Here is a 21,358-nt window from a genome sequence, read left to right on the forward strand (position 1 = left end):
GACCCCGCTTCCAATCTGCAGGCTGTCATCTTTAGACCTTGGTCTTGATATTCTATCGTCGTGAACTCTCCCATTGCCCGTCCTTCTAGTAGAGAAATTTGACCAAAATCAAAAAAGACCAGATAATCAATTCCATGATTAGATTCAGGATTGGGATGCTGATAGAGGCTCCTGTTAGATTTGAACAAGACAAAACAAGACAAAAGAGCAGCAAGCAGGGAAAATGAGGGAGAGGGAAAAATAGTGTCCGTCTCCTCCGAGAGCAAGCAGGAAAAAAAAAAAAAAAAAGCCATCAGATTGGGATGTTTAGTGAGGTGCTTCGGTAGACGCATTTTGCACACATTTTCTGCAGAGTCTGGGAGCGCGCCTCTGTTGGGGTCTTGGGACCGGTGTTTCTCTTGACCGCGGGACCAAACTGCACCTTCCGTGTCTGCTGGGGATACGTCTCGGCCCACACCATTCATCGCGCTGTGGCGCAACTCCTCCAACCGGTGCTGTTCTGGATGCCTTAAAAACCCAGTAACCCTCCCAAGCTGGTCTTGGGATTTGGGATTAGCCACCAAAAAGTCTTTAAGCTTCTAAGAATTGTCAATGTGTAAATATTGTATCTTATCTGCGCATAACTGGTATTTGATTTATTTTGCATTCTGTCTTATTTTGCATGGTTTGTATTTTGTTTGGGTTTGAGTTTGTTTTGTTTAATCCATCTACACTATTTGAAAATAAATTATTACTCTTTTAAAGAAATCTGTGAAATAAAAACCATACCTGTTGTAATTAAAGGTTCTGTCTCTTCCCCATGATTAAAAGGTAAAACGAACCTGTCTGTCTTAATGCAGGGTCCTAGGCTTACCCTAGGTGGGGTTGTCACTTTGTAACCTACAGTTTCCTCCACCTGCCACATATGGAATGGATTAAAGAATCAGATTCAGAATGTTTTTTTGTTTTTTGTTTTTTTTGTAAATGACATTAAAACCCATACCATTTCGGTGCAAGAATATACTGTACAATATAAGCAAGAAAATCTGCATGCAATTGTAGAATAAAAATGAATAAAAGTAAAAAAACAATGAAATAACTGCTCCCTATTTACCAATAAAATAGAAATGCATTTAAGCTTCTAGTGGGTTCATAAATGTGTGCATCTGACTCCAGAGAAGTCACTGTCTGTCAGGGTGAGTTCAGTGTTTGCTGACAAACAAATCGAGAGACTAAACTGTCAAGAGTCCCGACTAGAGACAAATATATAAACTAGAGCAGATGACGGCACCAATATTCAAATTTGTTGAAACAAAAATCACATTGAGTGTTTTCTGTTGAATACACAGTTGGATTTGTGTTTATTTTTTCAGGGATATCACAAAGCATTTCTTTGTTTTCCAAAATCAGTCAAACGTAATACATTTTCTAATGAGGTAATTAATACATAAATAAATTAAATACAAGGACCACTTCAGTTTTTATCAAGTGTTTCCAAACACAAGTAAATAGTTTGCTGTTCAGCATTTTGAGCTGGAGATGAATGCGTGCTTCGGCCTTTAATGAGTATTTAATGCTGTGGGCTGATTTTTGTCTGTTTTCATTTTGAACTGAAGCCATGTTGCTTGGAAGTGTTTTATTTTTTCCAACAATGGAGGTCGAAGTCACAGAGGAATAAACCCAAAAACAACAACACTGATACGCTGCTTGTTTTGGAATTACGCGATAAAAAAACCAAAAACAAAACATATTCAGAGATTCTTTTTAGTAACAGCAGGAGAAACTTAAGAATGTGGAGGATTTTTTTTTAAATCCCCAAGTACAACCACCAGTTTAAATAGTGTTGTATAATTGGGCTTGTCTTACACAGGCTTTACTATTGACTGTAAGGGGGGGGGGGGGGGGGGGTACTTTATTGAAGACTGTCTTGAGTGTTTTATTAAGAGCACTTTGCTCTGGTGAAGAATCCTCTCTCTGTTAATTGCACTTTATAATGAGATGCTCAACAAATCTCTACAGTCATATTGATGCTGCTCCAGCTCTAAATAACGTTACAGGGTATCTTCATCAAAATGAGAAAAAACGGAACACACAATCAATGCACACATGAGTATCACACACACACACACACACACACACACACACACACACACACACACACACACACACACACAGGCAGATGTGTACAACAAAGTATACACAGATACAAGCACAGAGAAGAATGGAAATATAGAGTTTTGTGTAGGATTCATCTATCCCCAGAGGTCTTCATTACCTCATTGGAGCCATTTATCCAACAGAGGTTAGCTGTCATGCTCTGGACTTCATTTTGCAGCTACGTTAAGTGTCCCCACCACAGCAATGCAGCAACAAGGAGACACTCCCGAGGTCTGGGCATCAACTGTTCACGACGACTAAATGCAAGTATAATTGTACAGGATTACTCGTGCAACAATACATCATCAGCAGGGTAAAACGAACATGTCTCTTTACAGTTTGAACTCACCTTACAATCCCTATTACTCTGTGTGAGGTTAATTTTGTAAGTAAGAACCTGTTAACAAAAGAATAACCAAATAACAAAGAATCAAAAAGCAACGTCATTACCAACGGGCAAGTGGGCTTCATTTTTAAGTTTTGCACAAAGGTCCAGTACCAGACGGCAGTCCTAAAGGTGGTGATACAACCACACGCGGTGTCACGGCCCACGAATGTTTGGAAAATATCAGAAAATTTATATCAAAATGAGACATTTTAAGTGACGTGCAGTCAGGGTAGGCAAGGTAGGCAGTGCCTAACCAAGGGTTAATTATTATTTTGATTATTTGTTTTAATTATAATATAATGATAAATTATTTATTTTTCAATTTTCGATAGCCTACAGTACCTATAAGTTTGAACGTGTCAGCATTTTGTGCTTTTCATAGCCCAAATGGCTAAACATTGCTATTTCCTGGTACGGCAGCAACGCTGCACAGTCTCACTCCGCTATAAGGCAGGAGGAGGCCACACCCTTTCCCAAAAGCACATTGCTGCTCTGCCTCTGTTCCCATAGCGTGTTTTTATGTGTTTGCGTATGCGCAGTCAGTTCCCTAAGATGAAAACCATTTATGTAAAAAAGCAGCTCTCTATAAATGCTATACTTAAGCTTACAGTGCATTAGTGAACTGAAATCACGTGGCTGCTGCTACGTTCTCTAGCTAGAAGTGTAATAACACTACAGCAAGGATGACAGAGCTAGACACAATAAAGAAACTTTCTTTTGCAGAAAAACGAAAGCTTTTAAAAGATGTGAGACCAACACCTGTGCTACCAGAGCTTCAGCAAAGATACGGTCTGAAAATTGTTCATATTTTCCACAGTGAAAGGAAGGATTGGCTTTGTGGATGCTCCTCACTAAGGCTGTTCTGAGTTGTTGTTGTTGTCATTTTCTCCGTGTTTCTGTGTTTCCAACACAAACAACGGATGCGCTGCCGTGTCATGAGATATATCTTGTTAGGAGAGTATGGAGGCTATATTAAATAATTGTTTATGTTTCTTTAATGGTGTTTTACAATGTTGATTTTGTTTGATGGATAAATGCTTGTTGATGTGGATCTTGTTGGTTTTTTTCTTTCTTATTTTGAATTTAATATTTTGATAAGCGCATTGAGATGACTGTTGGAATTTGCGCTATACAAATAAAGTTGAATTGAATTGAATGAACACTTCCCAGCAGAGACATATGAAATTGTCATTGGTGTTGACATTGGTGGTCTCGATTTGCAACGCCCTGCCTAGCCAACCCTAGTGCTCACGGCACGTCACTGCTGTAAACGCTAACAGTTGCCGTTTTGTTTTGCCTAACATTGCCTTAAATGACTTTAAATGGCCAGTGAGTGCAGAGTTTTTCTTTATGAGAACCAGAAATAGAATAGTATGTCTTATATCCTCAGTCAACCTGATGCTCCTCACCCCTGCTTCACTGCCAGCACAATCTCAAAACTCAGCAGGTGTTACTCTCATGAGGGTTGAACAGAAAGCCTGTGGGAGAGGTTGTAATGATTCCTCGACTATCTACTCCATCTGTTCAATAATTCTACCCAATTACGTGAGGCCACTCACCTTCTTGAGGTTCTTAACATTCAAGCATCCTCAAACCCCTGCCTGCACCTGCACCCTGACTGCCTACGTGAGAATTATCTGTGCCTCAGCTGTTGGGAGAATAATGAGCCGTCTAATAAAGAACTAATAGATGTGGAAAAACAAGCTCATATTTTCTAGTGTAAGGGCTTGATTTCTTCTCAGCTGGTGATCATTTGAGAGTATGAAGAGCACGCCTGTGTGAATTTGGTCATCCCTTTAAGGGTCCTTGTACTAACTGCAAGTTCTATCAAAAGATTGTGTAGAATACCAGAGGTTCAGTTGGGAAATGTTCATCTGAAGTTCACGTGACGCAGTCACAGGAACTAAGTAACAGCTTTACAGGAATGTAAATCAGTGCCATTTTGTCTCCTTCACCGACGAGTGGAGACGAACAGTGGTTGAAATATTCCACTTGTTCTGGAGTAACTTAGACTTGACTGAATAAGAAGTTACCCATTTGTCAGGTCACTGTCATGTCCAGATCTTCAGACATAAGGTAACCTGAAAGGCAAAGGTGGGAACAGTACAATATGGATTCTCTTGGTGTTTGTGAACACCAGGAGAATCCATCTTGCAGGAAAGTTATCAGTAAGGGTTTGTTGAGAACATATTTATGCAGATTTATATTAGATATAATGTAACCTCGAGTCAGAGTCAGTCAGACTCCATGTCAGTTCTCATGACAGAACACTGCTCGTATCGGCACCATGTGACAGTAGCCACTTTACAACTGGACCTGCCATCACACACACCACTGGTGGCAGTTTCCTCCTTGGAATCACTGGAATGTGTTGACTCACTTTCCTCACAAACATTATTTGTCTCAGGTTTAAAGTGATAACCACTTACACCTACTTCATCAAAGTTGCTAAATATTTATTTCTTAAATGGTGTGGACCTACAGAACACTATATTACAAGATTTCAATTTTGTTTAGCAGACGCTTTAATACAAAGTGACGTACAACACGAGCAGTTAGGGTTAAGGGACTTGCTCAACTGCCAGTTTTGGCCCAGGTTGGATTTGAACCGGTGACCATATGAGTACAAGCCCATTTCCTTAATCATTCCATTTTTACTCTTAATAGAAAACATCTGGCTTAAAATGTTTTCTTTGTGCCCCAAGGGGAAAAAAGGATCAGAGGACGTTTTATGAATCTTTTGTTTTTTTGGTACAAGTGCATTTTAATCGGTGCACAATGACAGCAAGAAAAGTGTCATTAGGAAAACGTTAGACACAAGCGGTGTTTCCACTACAAATTTTTAACGCGCCATGTTTTCTCTGAGAGAAGTGGTCATGTGACCTGGTACGTCACGTTCTGGAATATGTAATTGTGGAAAAAGTGCTTCCATAGTGCCTTTGCCGTATATTTCAATATTGAAACATCTGAAATATCTCCTCATGAAAGCTTAAAAAACTTTTAATGATTTTTGAGTGTTTTTTCAAAATTCAGGTGTTTTCATTACCTGTTTTTTATTGCGCTATTTAGATTTTGCGCATTTCCAAGAGTAATGGAAACACAGCTATTGACAAGGAAGGACAGTTACTTTTCTCATAGAAATATTATGATCAGGAGCTGTAGCTCAACAAGATGGGAACCAACAATACCAGCTTGCAAAAGCCATTAAAATGACTGTATGTAGTTTTCCTTCAGCTCAGTGCAACTTTTAGGGTTAGGATGTGTCTTTGTACATCAAGTCACTTAGCTTGTTGTCAGTGTTGGGCGTTAGAAAGGAGAGCAAACGCAGCTTGATGGCAACAGGACATGCAACAGGTCATTTGGACAACAGATTAAATGTGTATAATAGTTCCTAATCTATGAACTACAGAAAGCTGTTTTTCCTCGACTGGTATTTAGCCAACTGAAACAAAAGTACAAACTTCTTTATGTTGAAGGCAGTAACTTAGCATTCCTTTTCTGCCGCTCCTCTTTTAATACCCAGCCGTGTGTGACTGACTGTGAAAGGGAGGGCGAGCTAAGAATAGAGAAAAGGAGGCCCGGTGCTGTGATGCTGCTTTCACCCACGATGCTCAGCTTCTCTGTGTGCTGTTCTCCCAACCAACAGACTTCCTTCCAATGTTTGCTGTTTGCTTGCTCTTTAGTGGACCACATTGTGCTTTTCACTGGCATATCATACATAGAAATGTAGCTGCAGCTTGGCTTTTCATCCTGAATGTGTTCACTAATAAGATGATCAGAAGGCTTGTGCCGTCACATGAAGGAATTTCATCAGAAACGCTCGGTTCTTATATGATGCCAAAGGGAGACTTTTTGAAGCTCTTTTACAGAGACTCAAGAGGTTTCTTTTCTTTCTTTTTATTTTCTCCTCTTTTTTTTAATAAAACAGTTTTCCACAGGGGTAGAGAAGGCTGAGAATAAAGCGGGAAAAAATCTGCATAGGTGGTGGTGCACATGAGAAGAGCTGAAGGAGCAATTGATTGCTGAGTATGATGGAATATTATTTGATGATACTTTCCTCAAAAGTTGCGCACGAAGAAGCCATCAAGACTTTCATGAAATCATGTCACGAGGTGACTTGACAGAGACAGGGTGATTAGCTGATAATTGAATAAGCTCTCTATGATGGAGGGGGAATGAAAGATGACACAAAAGGAGCACTGAGATGAATCTGAAGGCTTAACTTCCTGCAGTATGTGAAATCTTACAGTGGCTGTTTTATTTAGCCTATTCGAAATATTTGTTATTTCCATTAGTTTTTGTGCCTGTGTTGATTTCAAAAAATATGTAGCCCAATACCTGTGGCTGATAAACCTATTTAAAATGTTAGCCTATATGTCTCCCTGTGACTTGAGAGTAGGAGAGTGTTTGAAGGGCAGCTGAACCAGTAAGATAATTTCACATTCAATTCTATGGAGCCAAATAGCATAGGTACGGTAGGAAGAGCTGCAGCTGTCAGTGGATTTTATTGCTAATGAAGCAGAGGAACGGGTGATCAGTGAGACAGAGTCGACCTGGAAGGTAGCACGGTCGTCTCATGGGGTACATCTCAAAGTAGGAAGAAGGGAAGAAGGCATGTAGGTGTAAGGGCAGCTTGCAGCAAATGCGTTCAGTCATTAAAAGGGAGTGTGTGATTGTGATGAGGGGCAGGCGATCACGTCCCCCCCAAGGCAAAGCTTTAAAAGCCTGAAGGAGCTCTTAATATTCAGTGTTGAACACAAGAAGCAGAACTCAGATATAGAAAATCTCCACAGGTGGAACTGTTCACAGCCAATAATAACCCTGTTTTTCAGGCCATGAACTGAAGGTGAATGGTTCCACTCAAATGAATTGCTGGATATGTGGCTGTAAAGTGTCTAAGGTATATATTCAGATTGCCTGAAAATGTGGCCCAAATCCTATATTTTTTTTTTTTTTTTTTTTGCCTATATGCCACCTGTATCTGATCAGTTAAAGACAGTTTGAACATCACAAGTCCAAAATCTGATACGTATCTGATTTATTTTTTTTTTTACAAATGTTACTGTTGTTTGAACAGCCAGGTTTCATTTGTCTGACCTTTAAATCATTGAATTGCAATAAACATCACAATTCTGCATCCCAGGAGATGCAGCAGGGAAAAAAAACAGCCAATGGCGGGGGACAGAGTGTAAAGTGGGCAGTAAAATGAGAGTAAGGTCTTAGAAATAGAATGAATAAATATTTGCTGAGATGAGATGTCTCTATATTTACCGCCACCAAGCGTGAAGCGCAGAGCGAAAGATTGTGTTTTACCCTGCTTGGATCTGTCTGTTTGTCTTTTTGCAAGATAACCCGAAAGGCTATGAACGGATTTGGACGAAATTTTCAGGAAATAATGATAATGGGACAGGGAACAGGTGATTAGCTTTTGGTGATTACCAAAAAAGAGAAAATATCACTTGTGGATATCACAATATGGGTATGTGAGCGTTGCCAGAGCCTGGTCCTTTAAGCGCGATGGCTTATAAGTAATGTAGTAGTGGTAGGGAAGACAGTTCATGTGATACCTGCATGATAACAGAGACGATAGACATAACCAGCCAAGCCGGATTAAGATTTGCTGCGTGATTAGCGAGCAGGAGTTTGTCTCCTCACTGGATAGTGGACAGTGACACGTCAAGATCAGTATCAATATTTTGCTGTGGATTGTAGTACAGAGGTTGGAATTTTTTCCTTCTTGTACATTTTTGTTGGAATTATTCTGTATTTGTGGTGGACGAACAAAGATTGTGTGTGGCACAATTTCAGAGGAGATGTGAGTTACTGTATGTTATCATCTTGTGTGTTTTTCAGATGCATTTGTCTTTTTAATGGTCCTTTAGTGTGTTGTTTCTGTAATTTGTGTGTATTTTTCTCAGATTATGATGATTAAACACTCGTGTGTGTGATGAACGGAAGACGGACAGACCTTTGTGTGTTTAAACATTTGCTATTTGTTTTTTCCCCTTATAATCAGACTCATTACAGGCCCAAAATACTTCCTGAAATCATCATTAGCTTCATTATCAGGTTACAGTTTCTCAAAGCTTTCCTTTTAAAACCGATGGAAAAACAGAATGAAAATCCTGAAACGGAAATGGCAACGTTCTTATTATTTCTAAAGTTATTTTTTTAATTGTTCTTTTAAGCAAAATTGAGCAGAAACTGCATGGGTGGAAATGAGCTGCTTGGCGGAGGTATGCGCTCTTTGAGTGCTTTTCTAGTTACTTCTGTGACCACAGTGCATACCTGCGTGCTCACATATTACCTCAAGACCTCTATTGTACTAGCAGGTCACTTCAGGGTCAGCTTCAGTTCATTCTCTAAACTGATTGAAGTTGCATTTAATATTTACTATGAACGAGCAATTGTATTTATTTTTTTTAAATCAAGATTTCTCAAAAGAAAATCAGAGTTGTGCATTAAGACCTGCTGTATGAACGTATCCCATGAACGTATCCCAACATCTTTTGTAAACCAATGTTGTATTTGTATTGTAACCCAGCAGGTGGATGTTAGCAGTGGAAGCCGCTAACAGTCTCAGTTACTCACCTTTCTGGCACTTTATGGAAAAACAAACACAAATGTATCTGACACTACAGTTCCCATGAGGACTAGCTGCAGACGGTTTAAGCTCATCGGACTCCACTTAACTATTAGTTTGATCAAATCTGGTAAATGTGTTAAAATCTTGATTTGGTTTGTTTTCATTTACATTCAGCAGAATTAAAAATCTAAGTTTGAGGTTTAGCATGTCATCATTTGATAAAAGTTTGACCTGTAAGAACTTTCTATGGACTTCTTTGTCTGCACCTTCATTTTTTAATCCATTCTGTGTGAGTATCTGGTCCTTATTTTACTATAACTCTAAAGCTCTTGCATCATTTTTTGTTTTGTTTGTTTTTTTGTTGCTTCACTTTAGATTTTAGATGTTGGAAAAAACATTTGCACGGTGCTGATACAATCTTTTATCACCACTGATGAGGTCATGCTTCTCACTGACAATGAAGAACTGGAGCATAAGTGTACATTTAGCTTTGGTCTAGCTGTCTGCTACAATTCCCTAAAAGGCCATTTATGGGAAATTAAAGAGGCTGCTGCTGTTGCAGGAGACTTACTGATTCCCAGTGGAAAAGCAGCTCCCATATAGTATGCTGGCACTTTCAGGCTACATAGTTTATATTCATTCAAACTGATAAGGGCCATGTCTCATCTGCTCTATTTGGGCTTTTTCAAAAGGTGACAGACTGCTAATATTTTGGAACAGCTGTGTGATTTCTCCTACTACCTGTAAGGCTTATTACAGGGATCTGATGGACAGGACAGACTGGGAAATACCCACGTGATAAAACTGTTGAGCTGATATTTTACACTCTGCTCATCTGCTCAGTTATTTTCTAAATCAGTTTGGCCACTTAAGGATTGTATTTCTCTCTGACACATTAGGCATCTGTAACACTGACCCTGAGTTTGCTTTTGTTTTTGATCCACTTTTAAAAATTGTGCATTGGAAGTCTAGAAAAGCATGTATAAATGTATAATAATAAATAATAATAATTTATTAGCAGCTTTACATAGTAATGTTCACTTAGTTTGTCTTGAATCAAATTTTGGGTTTTGTAAAAATGTGTATTTATGAACAGTATGTCTAATGTGCAGGGGTGGAGCAGCGATTTTAAAAGTGTTCTAAGGGTAGGGCAACCGTTGACTCCCAATTTAGTTTATTAAATTAATTCACTAAAAAAACCATGATAATGCTGTTATTAAATCAGTGATACTCAACATATGGTTCTGTGTCTTAATTTTTATTATTCCGCCAGAAAACCTTAAAGGGGGACTCTTTTTAACCCATTCTTTCTTTGTCCCATTTTCACCCCTTTTCCAAAAAATAGGCACTTTTTTGTATTTTCAGATTTTAGCTACCTTTTGTCCAATAAATAACACTTGTTTCCCCCTACATTTTACCTCTTTTTGTTCCACATTTTTACCCTTTTTCACTCTTGTTTGTCACATTTTGCTCATTTAAGCTACTTTTTTCCATTACATACCACCTGTTTCCTCTTTTTGTCATTTTTTTTCTGCCACTCGACTGCTTTTGGCCTATTTCAGGCACTTTTCACTCTTTTTTTACCACATTTTTGCCACTTTTGGATGATTATTTGCCACTTGTTACTCAATTTTTGTCACTTTACTCATCGCTTTAATCATCTTTGTTTACCTTCTCGGAACGGCAACTTCGTCAAATGCTGGCTGTGATTGGCTTTGGTCACCATTCAGTCAATCTAACTGGACCAATACCTTTTCAACAATTAATCCCTGCGGGTGTCGCATCCCCCGCATCCCCCACGGGTGAGACGCGCATGCTCCTGAGTATAGATAATACTCATCCGGGTGCACCGGCGCCTTCTTCAGGGTCAAACAACTGCCTGGTGCCCGACCGCTCTAGTATAAAAACATGGCTAAATTTGACAGGACAATGGTTTACTCCTGTGTCATTCTTGACTGTCACAACCGACAAAACAAATTATGTTAAACGAATGTTTAACAGGGAGACGTGGATTGCCAGGATCCACAGAAATAACTTTGTGCCCAAAGTTTTCATCACCTCAGAGCTGCAGGCAGAGTGGGCAGAATAAAGGCTGTGCAATTGCATTAACCCAAACCCCCAGTAATGGTTGTGAATCGCTGTTTTAATGCGGTTTATATACAGCTTATATTTCTACGTTCACTGTATAGATATTCCAAAGCACAGCACGAGTGCTCACAATCAGTTTCACTTTTAGCAGCTGTATTTTGTCTCGTATCGCCTTTATGACATGATCTGACGTGTTTGTGACCCAATGTGATGCAGTGTTAGGACAACACAATGGATTATCACCTTAAATGGACTATTCCTAAGGTCAGAAGAGGTGAGGAGGACAAGAAAGAGACTTAGCAGCTACGATGAGTGTTTGAACCAGCTGACTGTTAATGATTTACTCCACTCCACTGCTGCTGCTGCTGCTACTGTGATAAACACACCCTGAAGCAGCGTTTATCGGAGTCACAATTACAATAGCCGCTTGAGTAGCCATGTGTTTTACTGTAATGTGCAGATTTTTGGCCAAAAACAATAACAAGAGTGTGTGGATAGTCAAAGACTATCGCTATAGTAATCAGTTGTTGGAATTCCCAACCATAAACAGACGCTTCCCATGGTGCATCACACATTTTAATAAAATTCGGAACTTATCTTAGCAGTCACCAACACTCAAGAGACTTTACATCCTTCACCCGTCCACACAGAAACTAGTTGTAACTTTCTAGGGATTTATATACGCTTTTAAGTCAGCCAGCACTCTTGTTTGTTTGCAAAGTAGTTCACGATTTCTAGATAACAAACAGCGGGTAAATCACCGGGTTCCATGGACCAGTCTGACAAATGGGCGTCATATGGGAAAATATCCCTTCCGATTAGCTGTAGTTTCTGATATATTTGCCGTTTTTGATATCTTTGCCTGTCAACATTAACCAGAGTGATTACGTTCTGCCCCTTGACATGGCGACCGGAGGTGCGTATACAGTAGTCTTAATCCATATATCGCCGAATGTATTGGTTATCGACCAACATGTCAGATAGCGGCCAATGCATCGGATATCGGCCCCAAAATACCCATGTTGGGCTCTAGTTTGGAATGAAATGAAGCATCAGTAAAGATGTTTTGCACACAAAAATGAATTTGTCTTCCTTTTTAATGTGTTTTTCTGCATCCCTTGGAGAAAACTGCACAAAGCATGAATAAAGGAGCCCTTTCTGAGTCACTGTCACTGCCTGTTTCTCTCTCTCTCTCTCTCTCTCTCCCTCCCTCTCTGCCACTCAGTAAACAATAACACCAGGCTTCTCAGCACCTGTAATCCTTCAACGACTTAACCAACATTTGCAAAGCTGGTCACATAAAGGTTCGAAGCCAAAACTGACTCAGCCAGCTCTCTGTGATGTTACACATCAACACTCGTATTTTTACAGAGCTGCCAATCCCGGAACAGAAACCTGCTTCTCGCCTTGACGAACCGATGCTAGGAATGAGTAATTCCCATTTACCAAAGCCACTCTCCATATACATGCAGCTACAGGACGCTACCACACAGTCTTTCAAAGCTGTGCTGCTTGCATGCTCAGAGCTACAATCATCTACAAAGCTTTCTATTTCATCCACTGTCAGAGAAGCTCCCGCAGGATTCACCGCCTGCGTCTGGATCTTTGCTTGTCTGTCTCTTCCTCTGTCTGCCACGCCTTAACCCATCACTGACTCTCTCTCTACGATCCCTCCCCTCCGTTCCATGCAACAGCTAAAATCTGCCCTACAAACACAGTTAACACGCAGTTACTTCAGGAGTGTCAGATGAGTGCCAAACCTCAACATCAAGACAGGAAATTACCTTTTGATTGATATAATATGACTGGGGGTTTCAAGCCCTGTGCAGTTTGTGCGTGTCTGTGCAGCGCATTTGAATACATAAACACACACACACGAATATGCATTAGATCTGTTGTGTTGTAAGGGAGGGACATTCAGCTCACACTCTACCTTAGAATGACACTTCAACAAAGAAGAGCATCATATTTGGACTCACTTCATATCCTGTGGTTTTATCAATGCCAATGATAAAATTTTAGGATTTTAATCACAAACTGGTATCATTTACAGCTGAAAACATTCAAGCGGATAAGCATCAAATACACAAGAAAGCTCTCAGAAAACAAACCCACCACCTCCACAGGAAGAAGATGGAAACTGTGCCACAGCAAAGTATCGACACATTTGAACAATTTCCGCTGGTCTTGTGTAAATTTCCTTTTTTTTGGCCATTTTAGTCTCACTATAACACCTCAACTGTTATGTTGTTATGGCTTTTAAGATGGCGCCTCATTGTATATATCTTAACTTCTGGCTTCCTCAAAAAAATCCCTTGTGACAAAACATTTAACAAAAAAGACAAATTGAATAATGAAGTATGAATAAATAAAAAAACATTGTTTTCTTACTTTTCTTCTGACATGAACTGTGTTTCTGTAAACGCAATGAGTAAGTGTGTGTTACGCACTTCAAATTAAAGCTTACTATATATCATTTTTATATACCAAAAATGGCTGGTTTAGAATTAATTTGTTTCCTGCTTATTATTAGAAAAACTTTAATAAAGTCACTTCTGGTACAAACAGAATTTCGTCCCCTTGGTCAAACCAATTCTCAAGTTTGACCAAAGCCAGACCTTTTTTTCATCTCCAGATCATGAGTGGTTTACATTAAGTTGTACAACTCTTTTATTACAATATCATTGATTGATGATTTTCCTGTCACAGTGGGGAGTGGAATTATTGTATGTAATATATAGTTTTGGCAGGAGATGAAGTTTTAAATAAATTAAAAGCCATGCCAGGTTATTTGGTGTCCTTAAATTGACCAAAGCGTGGAATGTGAGTGTGAAAATAAAACACAATCTCACAGTGAAACTAGAAATAGTTCCACTTTTCGCGTTTGCCACCTCGACTTCCACCTGATTTTTGTTGTACGACACAACTTTCAAAGGCAATTTGTTTCTATTTTAATATTAAAATGCACCACTTTGCAATCCCCACCAGGCAGTGGCACCACAGCTTGTGACATGCAGAACGAACAAAAAATGTGTCATATAGCACAAAAATATTCCTTAATGCACAATGCACAAATAAATACTGTGTCCTGCAGCAAGTAAAGTATGAGGAAATTATGTTGACACGCCATAAAATAATCAAAGTCCATTTTGTGTAATTGTCACAAACTTTGTCAAACTGGTCTGGAATATAAGAAGCTTATCTGTTTGTGATCTGCCTTGCAACAGGATTTTTCTGGGATTGGCTTCATTATCTTCCAAAACCAAGATCTAGAGGCAGGTGCTAAGGAAGGATATTTTTAGCACTGCTAATGGGAGAATATGCAGTTCTGATGAATAAAATAATATCTCATATGGATTAGGAGTTTATCTGATATTAAAAAGAAACCCAAACCCTGCATGAAAGCGTCAAACCTGACTTTACATTAAATTTAAAGTTTATGGTCACTTTAAAATGAGAGGGATATCACAGTCAGCTGACTTCTGACCAAGAAACAATGGGTGTCTGTTTAAGAATGTTTTTAAAATAAAAACGAAAACAGGAAAGTCTCAGTCCTACCTTGAACATTGCCAGCCCGGATCTCCTCTCTGCTCATCAGAACTGGCATGATGGAGTGATCTTGTATCCTGCTCTTCCTCTCATAGCCTCAGATGAAGGAAGGAGGAAGTCACCCACAGAAGACTGGATTTGGGTCTGAAGAATTAAACTCAGGTCAAAGCAGAGCTCAGCTTGAGAGTGCACGGATTGTCAACAGCAAAGCAGAAAAGGAATGTGGTTGAAGATCTCAGCTGAAGGAGAAAATACAACCATTAGGGACCCAGAACCCAGATTAAAATGGTAAATCAGTGTTTTTAAATACTTACAAACTGACCATAAAGATGGGAAAGTCAGCGATAATGTAAAGGTGAGTGATGGGGAGACTATGCTTATTTTTGCTTCTTTTCACCCGATCATCCTCCAAAGCTGTGATGCAGCTCGATGAGGTCTCCTTTCAGAAGTCTGCAAGTGTGGGAACACTGTTGCCGTGGAGATGAGGAGATGAGAAGCAGTGTGTGTGTGCGCCTCAGCAGTGTGCGCTCCACTATGTCTTCTTCATTTGTCCCTTCCCTTTCTTCTTCTTATTCTGGCCTCATTGGCTTTGTTTCACTCTCTGTCTTTGACTGAGTTCAATCAGTGCTGGACATCAGCCTGCTGCTCTTCACTCAGTCTGAAAGCAGAAAGCAGAGAAGGACAGAGTCAGATGGCAGAGGATGGGGGTGTTGTTGGTGGAGGCTGAATGCCACAGTGTACACAAATCTTCTGCTTTTGCAGTGGAGGTTTAGCTCAGTCAAGTCTCTGTGCCCACATGCTTCTTTCACTGTAATCTGAAGGTGTTGGATGCTGCATGATTGTTTCTCACATAACTTCTACTTTTACCCCTTCTCTTGAACCGAGTCCTCAAATTGGGTCAGTCTTCATGAGTGATAGTCACATGAAAATTCATCAGATGTGATACAGGAAAGATCTACATAAATCATCAGAGATTCCGCTGGCATATATTATTAAATCTCATTGGCTGCATTGGTGCACTTGTTGAAATTCAATAAGCTGAGCTGCTTGGTGAATCACACCTAATTGCCCTCTGGGTTGTGGCACGTTCTTTATTCACCTACTTTGGTCTTTTGTTCTGAAGGTTTTCCCTGCCTGTAATATGTATAGCATGTACTCCTGGAGGTTGATTTGGTTAAAGACTACAATTGATTTGTTTTTTATTTAAAGCTAATTCTCTGTCAATTCTGTGCACATACACTCAATAAAGCAACTGAGAAATAACAGTGCAGTAATGATAAGTTCACCAAAGGGTAGTTTTGGATTCTAAATTACGTTCTTTCACTGAACGTGAATGGAGAACTACTACGCCACAGTTTGTCAAACATGTCGACCTCCTCAAGCGTGCATTTAATGTACATTTTATTGCATACGCAGCTTCTAAATCGCCTTTTCATTCCTTCTGGTAAAGTTTATATATAATATTCTTTGTCATTTGGGTTGAGTGTCCCTATAACTTAAAACAGCCATTGTTTTGCTGCGCTGGCAGCAGGGTTAAGGGTTCAAGCGTCAAAGGCCTTTAGCTTTAATAGCAGAGTTTACCTTTGTTCTCTTTTCTACACATGCAGTGTCTAGTGATGGGTCTTCCACTGTGAGTCACCTGGAAAAGGGTTCAGGATAAGCAGGTATAGAAAACGGATGTATGAAGTCACACGATGTAGAATAGAATAGAATATTATGTACCCCATGTGTTGCTGTTTAAAGCTTTATAAACTGATTAAGCCAGTCCATTAAAAGTAGTTAATACATTAGTCCAGTTATCCACACAATGTATTAACTTTTACACATTATAATAAGATTTGGAAAGCTTTTAAGAGTTATGTATCCCTAAATCGATCTTATGGTGATGAGAATGTTTTTGGAATAGCTGTGTAGTTGACCCTAATGTAATGTGAGTGTGATTGTACACTTTGTTTTGTTTCACCTTTATTTAACCTGGTTAATCATTGAGAACCAATTCTCATTTGCAATGACCACCTGACCAAGTGTCATGGCATGTGTTATTATGTGTTACACTGGTTTCCTGTCCAGTAGGAATAGCTGATGGTGGTTGTTTTAAAAGACAGCAGTCATTACTTTTTACTTACTGTCTTTACCTTCAGAGTTAAAAGAAAAACAAACAAAAAAAAAGTTTCTAAAAGTTATTCGTGTGACGACCAGATATGGATTAACCATGATTGAGAATGTGTTCATTTTTGGGTCAGTCCATAGACACATGCTATAGTTGTAGAAGTGCTTGTCACCATTTAAATCAAGCAGATCAGTGTTCAATAGAACGTAGTGCTTTAAGCAAGGCCAGCGAGGAGCAAAAACTATGGAATCCTAATTCAATAAATGTCAGTGTGGAAATCCACACAGGGAGAATGTTTAGTCGAGCATAAAGAGGCTCGGACATCACATCACAACCGGGCATCCTATTGAGACAGCAGGTTTGCAAAATAAAGCTTTTAATTGGTAGAGCAGCAGGACTGTTGGATGTGGCTGTGCAGATGCATTATTCAGATTCCCGTGCTTACTTTTTTTTTTGAATCAGTGTCCACATTTACAACTTAGACAGTCAGAGGCATAAAACATTTATCTGGTAAAATTAAGGAGTACCCATCAGAGCACTTTTTCCTGCAGCAGGCTTGCAGACTAATGTTGATTGTTCTGCTTTGCGATAGTTTGAGATGTGCAGCATTACAGTTTTCACACTGGAAAAAAAAAAAACAACTTGTACACACGAACAAGTGCATTAACAATGTGTTTAATGTAAGAAAAGAAAAAACGCCATTTGTGATGTCAGGTGAAATAAACTTTTGCTATTTTCTTGTTGAAATCGATGAGACTGTGAGGGATATTGATCTATAACATCACATTTTAGACCATAGGGTGTCAAACTCAGCTCCATACCTGCTCCAACACACCAGAACCTGGTTAAGTTGGTAAAAAAAATGAACTTGCATAATAACCATAATCAGGTGTGTTAGCAAACACAGTAACTATTTCTTAGACTTAGCAGCACATCAGTGAGATTTGTTATTCACATTTTAAGTCCTAAATGGATTATGTGAGTTGTCAGAGGCATAAGTATCGCCTTGGAAACTTGTACGTGTTTGTATATTGTTGAAGTTGGATCTTTGACTAAACACTGTTTAGCCTGAAGGAAAATGGCCAGAGGATATCTGCATGTGTAAACTGTTAATCCTATTTTACCGTGTTTAATTATTCACTCGACAATTTTGAATTGATGACTTTCAAGGTTATCTATTGCTGATGCTCACGGTCACATCAACGTAGGACCACCATCCTCTCTGTTTTGTAGCTACTTAACCAGAATCACAATGACAAAGTTTTTTTCAACCTACAGTAAATAAAAGTTGTTGAGTTTTTTTAATAGGTCAACATGTGCTGAATTAGGAATGTACAGGATTGCCTTAATGGTCGGTAATCAGTTGCAGTAACTAAACAAAGCGGTAGGCCAGGCCAAGGCGTCGACATGTTCACTCAGCCTTTCCTATTTAACCTGATGTGTAACTCACATCAAACCATTGTATAATAATTGAGACAGTTGAAACTCTGAGATTTTCTGACAAAGGGATATGCATCAAACTATTTAAGAAGGGTTACTGTGATTTATATTTACGCTGCAAAACACACCTCAGTTATACAGCTGATTGGCTGCTTGTCTGATTCAAGTGTGAAATTAGACAGTTATATCATCAGCCCACTGACACTATCGGACTATATTAGCCATTAAATGTGAAATTGATGCTATTGTGTTATTGTGTGAGACAAAAAAAGTTTCCATAACTAAAGTTGAATAATAATTTTATATTTGCACAGATTATGTGTTTTTGTCGAATACATCCAGTGGAGCATTGCATTAAAAGTAGGCTGAATGTGTTATTTCCATGGAGAGATAATGTATGTGACCTAAAATTAGATCGAGGGGGGAGGGAGTATGTACTGTATATATCAGCATCGGTTAATATTGGGAATCGAAAATTTAGTGTTGGACCATATCGGATACAGGCAAAAAGCTAGTATTAACCATCTCTAGTAATAGGGAAAAAAATATGACCTCATAAACAATCCATTAGTCTTATAGCAAAGTGAAGACAATACAGCCCATAAAAGCAAATTTAGTATCTTAAAAAAGGTCTAATAGCAAACCTGCTTCCAAAAGTTCATGCCCAGCATGCAAGCGATCAAAAAAGCACACAAACACATGTACTTAATCTCTTAAAGCACTGTCCTCTTGTACAAGCACACACCTACTCATGCATGTGCATTACACTCACTTGCAAAAAGGAAGTGGGCTCTATAATAATGTACTACTCACCTAATTAACTCTTTTCTTTAACACATAATGTATAGATTTTAGTGGAGATGGTTTACAGAGGAGCAGAGTTGAGTCACAAAAGCAAAGACAGAGCAGAACGAGCGGTCCTTCATATTCCTTCATGACGACATCCCGCTCTCAGAACACTCAGAAATGGGGATGGGGGGGAGGGGGGGTATGTTTTTGACCCCTTAACTAGTCCGTGAGAGGGGGGGTGAGCATGGAGACTAAAGTAGCTGTGTGGGCCTTTCACTACTCAACATTATTTATCACCTTACACTGGAGTACACAGGCCATTTCAGGTGAATGTCCATGTACATGTAGGCAAGATGTGGATTGATTCCAATTGGTGATGCATTAAAACAGCGCTCTCAAAAAGGTGTGGCAGTAAGAGGGAGAGGAGAAGCAGCAAACAAAGCATACAGAGAAGAAGGAAAGCATGACACAGGAAAGGGCTCTTGGTGACATGGGAAACTAAATTCTACATATTCTGATCTGTCTATCAGTCTGTCTCTGTCAGCAACCTGCACAGCCTACAGTCTACAGATCCTCCAACCCCCCGTAAGGCATTAATTCACCGCTCATCATCCAACTAAAGGCAAGCCGCTCCATTTTGCCTGATAGAAAACGGAATGAGGAGAGGGGATGGAAGAAGCTTTAAGAGATTTAAATAAAAGGATGAGGCAAACCAAAAATATGAAGGAACTGTTTATGAATATATATATATATATATATAAGTTTTCTGAGTAGAATGTGAGCAATGGTAGGTCAGGAAGTAGTAGTAAGGAGGACAACAAAGGCACTAATGGCTGCTAATATACAGACAACACTAAAATAGGCTGAAATCAACCATAAATTAACATTTGCTCCAATTTTTACCAACGGTTCGATTAACAGGTAAAAAACAATGTTTAGTTCTCTGCATGATCCCAGTTTGACAAAATTTAAGCAAAGAAAACACCCCAAAATCTGACTTTTCTTCTCTCTAAACTCTTTGCGAAATCAAATAGAATGCAACAGGCTGATTTTTATGACTTCGGGGGTAAAAAACACATAAAACACCAAAAGTTAGTTCAAGTCAACAATTAAAAATGTAGTTTGAGCTGAGATTAGAGAGAAGAATGAAGAAAGATGCAAATACTAACACCAGACTGGAACAACAACATCATCTCACTCAACACCTTTCCTCTCTGAGACAGTTTAGTGTGTGTATGTGTGTGTTGATGTGTGTTTTATGTATACGTAAAGCACACACAAATACACACAGACAGACAGATAGACAGACACTAAACAATAGGTAACCTACCTAGAGTAAAATTTAAGAATCCCGCAAGAGTATGATGCAAAGAAAATGGTTGTGGAGGGACCAAAAGAGAAGGAAAAGAAGGGGGGGAAAAAAGAGTCATTCATGAGGAGTTGTTTTGGTTATGTTCATCCAAGGTGATCAAATATTTAATTAGGAGACAGAAAGAGGAGAGGAGAGGTGAGGTGTGGGATGAGGGGACGATGAACTGAGAGCAGCAGTTCGATGAGATGGAGAAGACAAATCGATAGGAATGATATGGTTTGGTGACTGAGAGGGAGGAAGCGGAGAAAGGACGGACTGAAAAATGTAAAACAAAAAAAAAAAAAACAAACTCCCCTCTCTTTCCTCCAATCTTTCACTCACAAATACACAAAATTATACACCAGGTAGATGGAGAAGTAGATGAGGAGGCAAATGATGGAGAGAGAGACTATATGAAAAGATGAAGCACCTCCCAGCACCGCGATGAGGAATAAGAAAAATATAAAACGAAAGAAAAAATTGAATACTCCAAAGCCTTCCGTGTTTGCTCTGCTAGTGAGGTGAGAGGGGGCTCTCAGCTGTCTCCCCCCTCTCCCAGCAACTGGTCTTCTTTTATCTTCAGTCCTCCTCAGGGCAAGTTGCTACCTTTCCTACAGACGAGCTGGAAGCCTACACACAGCTGTTGGACATGGTACTCAGGCTGGCTGCATGGTTGGGTGCTGGTATGCAGTGACACAGTGCTCAAACACACAGAGGCAGAGCTCCAATCCAAGAACACTCACTCACTTACTCAGAGAGAGAGAGAGAGAGAGAGAGAGAGAGTGTCAGTGAATCAGTAAGATATAGTATAAATGTTCTGCTGTTACTATTGTCAATACAAACTCTTATTAGAGCGTCAATGGCTCCCTCTGCTGTTACATGGTGCAAATTTGAGGCATTAATGATGAATAAAGAGCTGAC

The 21,358-nt window shown here is 39.4% G+C and overlaps 1 protein-coding gene across 9 annotated transcripts in view; it reads right to left on the minus strand.

Annotated features, from left to right (window-relative positions):
- The window catches only part of grin2bb (glutamate receptor, ionotropic, N-methyl D-aspartate 2B, genome duplicate b), a 135,709-nt gene extending 114,579 nt beyond the window's left edge, over positions 1–21,130 (minus strand). For 4 of the 9 annotated variants that reach the window (XM_028443152.1, XM_028443143.1, XM_028443134.1 and 1 more), the window contains exons 1-3: positions 20,868–21,130; positions 15,062–15,405; positions 14,757–14,986 (exon numbers count right to left, since the gene is read on the minus strand). In XM_028443152.1, the coding sequence (XP_028298953.1) occupies positions 14,757–14,765 (9 nt within the window). In that variant the 5' untranslated portion in view covers positions 14,766–14,986; positions 15,062–15,405; positions 20,868–21,130. The other 5 variants (XM_028443092.1, XM_028443125.1, XM_028443117.1 and 2 more) reach the window with 5 other exon arrangements.
- Positions 21,131–21,358: the final 228 nt, after the last annotated feature.

This window comes from Gouania willdenowi, chromosome 1 (genome assembly GCF_900634775.1).
Source record: "Gouania willdenowi chromosome 1, fGouWil2.1, whole genome shotgun sequence".
Lineage (NCBI taxonomy): Eukaryota > Metazoa > Chordata > Actinopteri > Blenniiformes > Gobiesocidae > Gouania > Gouania willdenowi.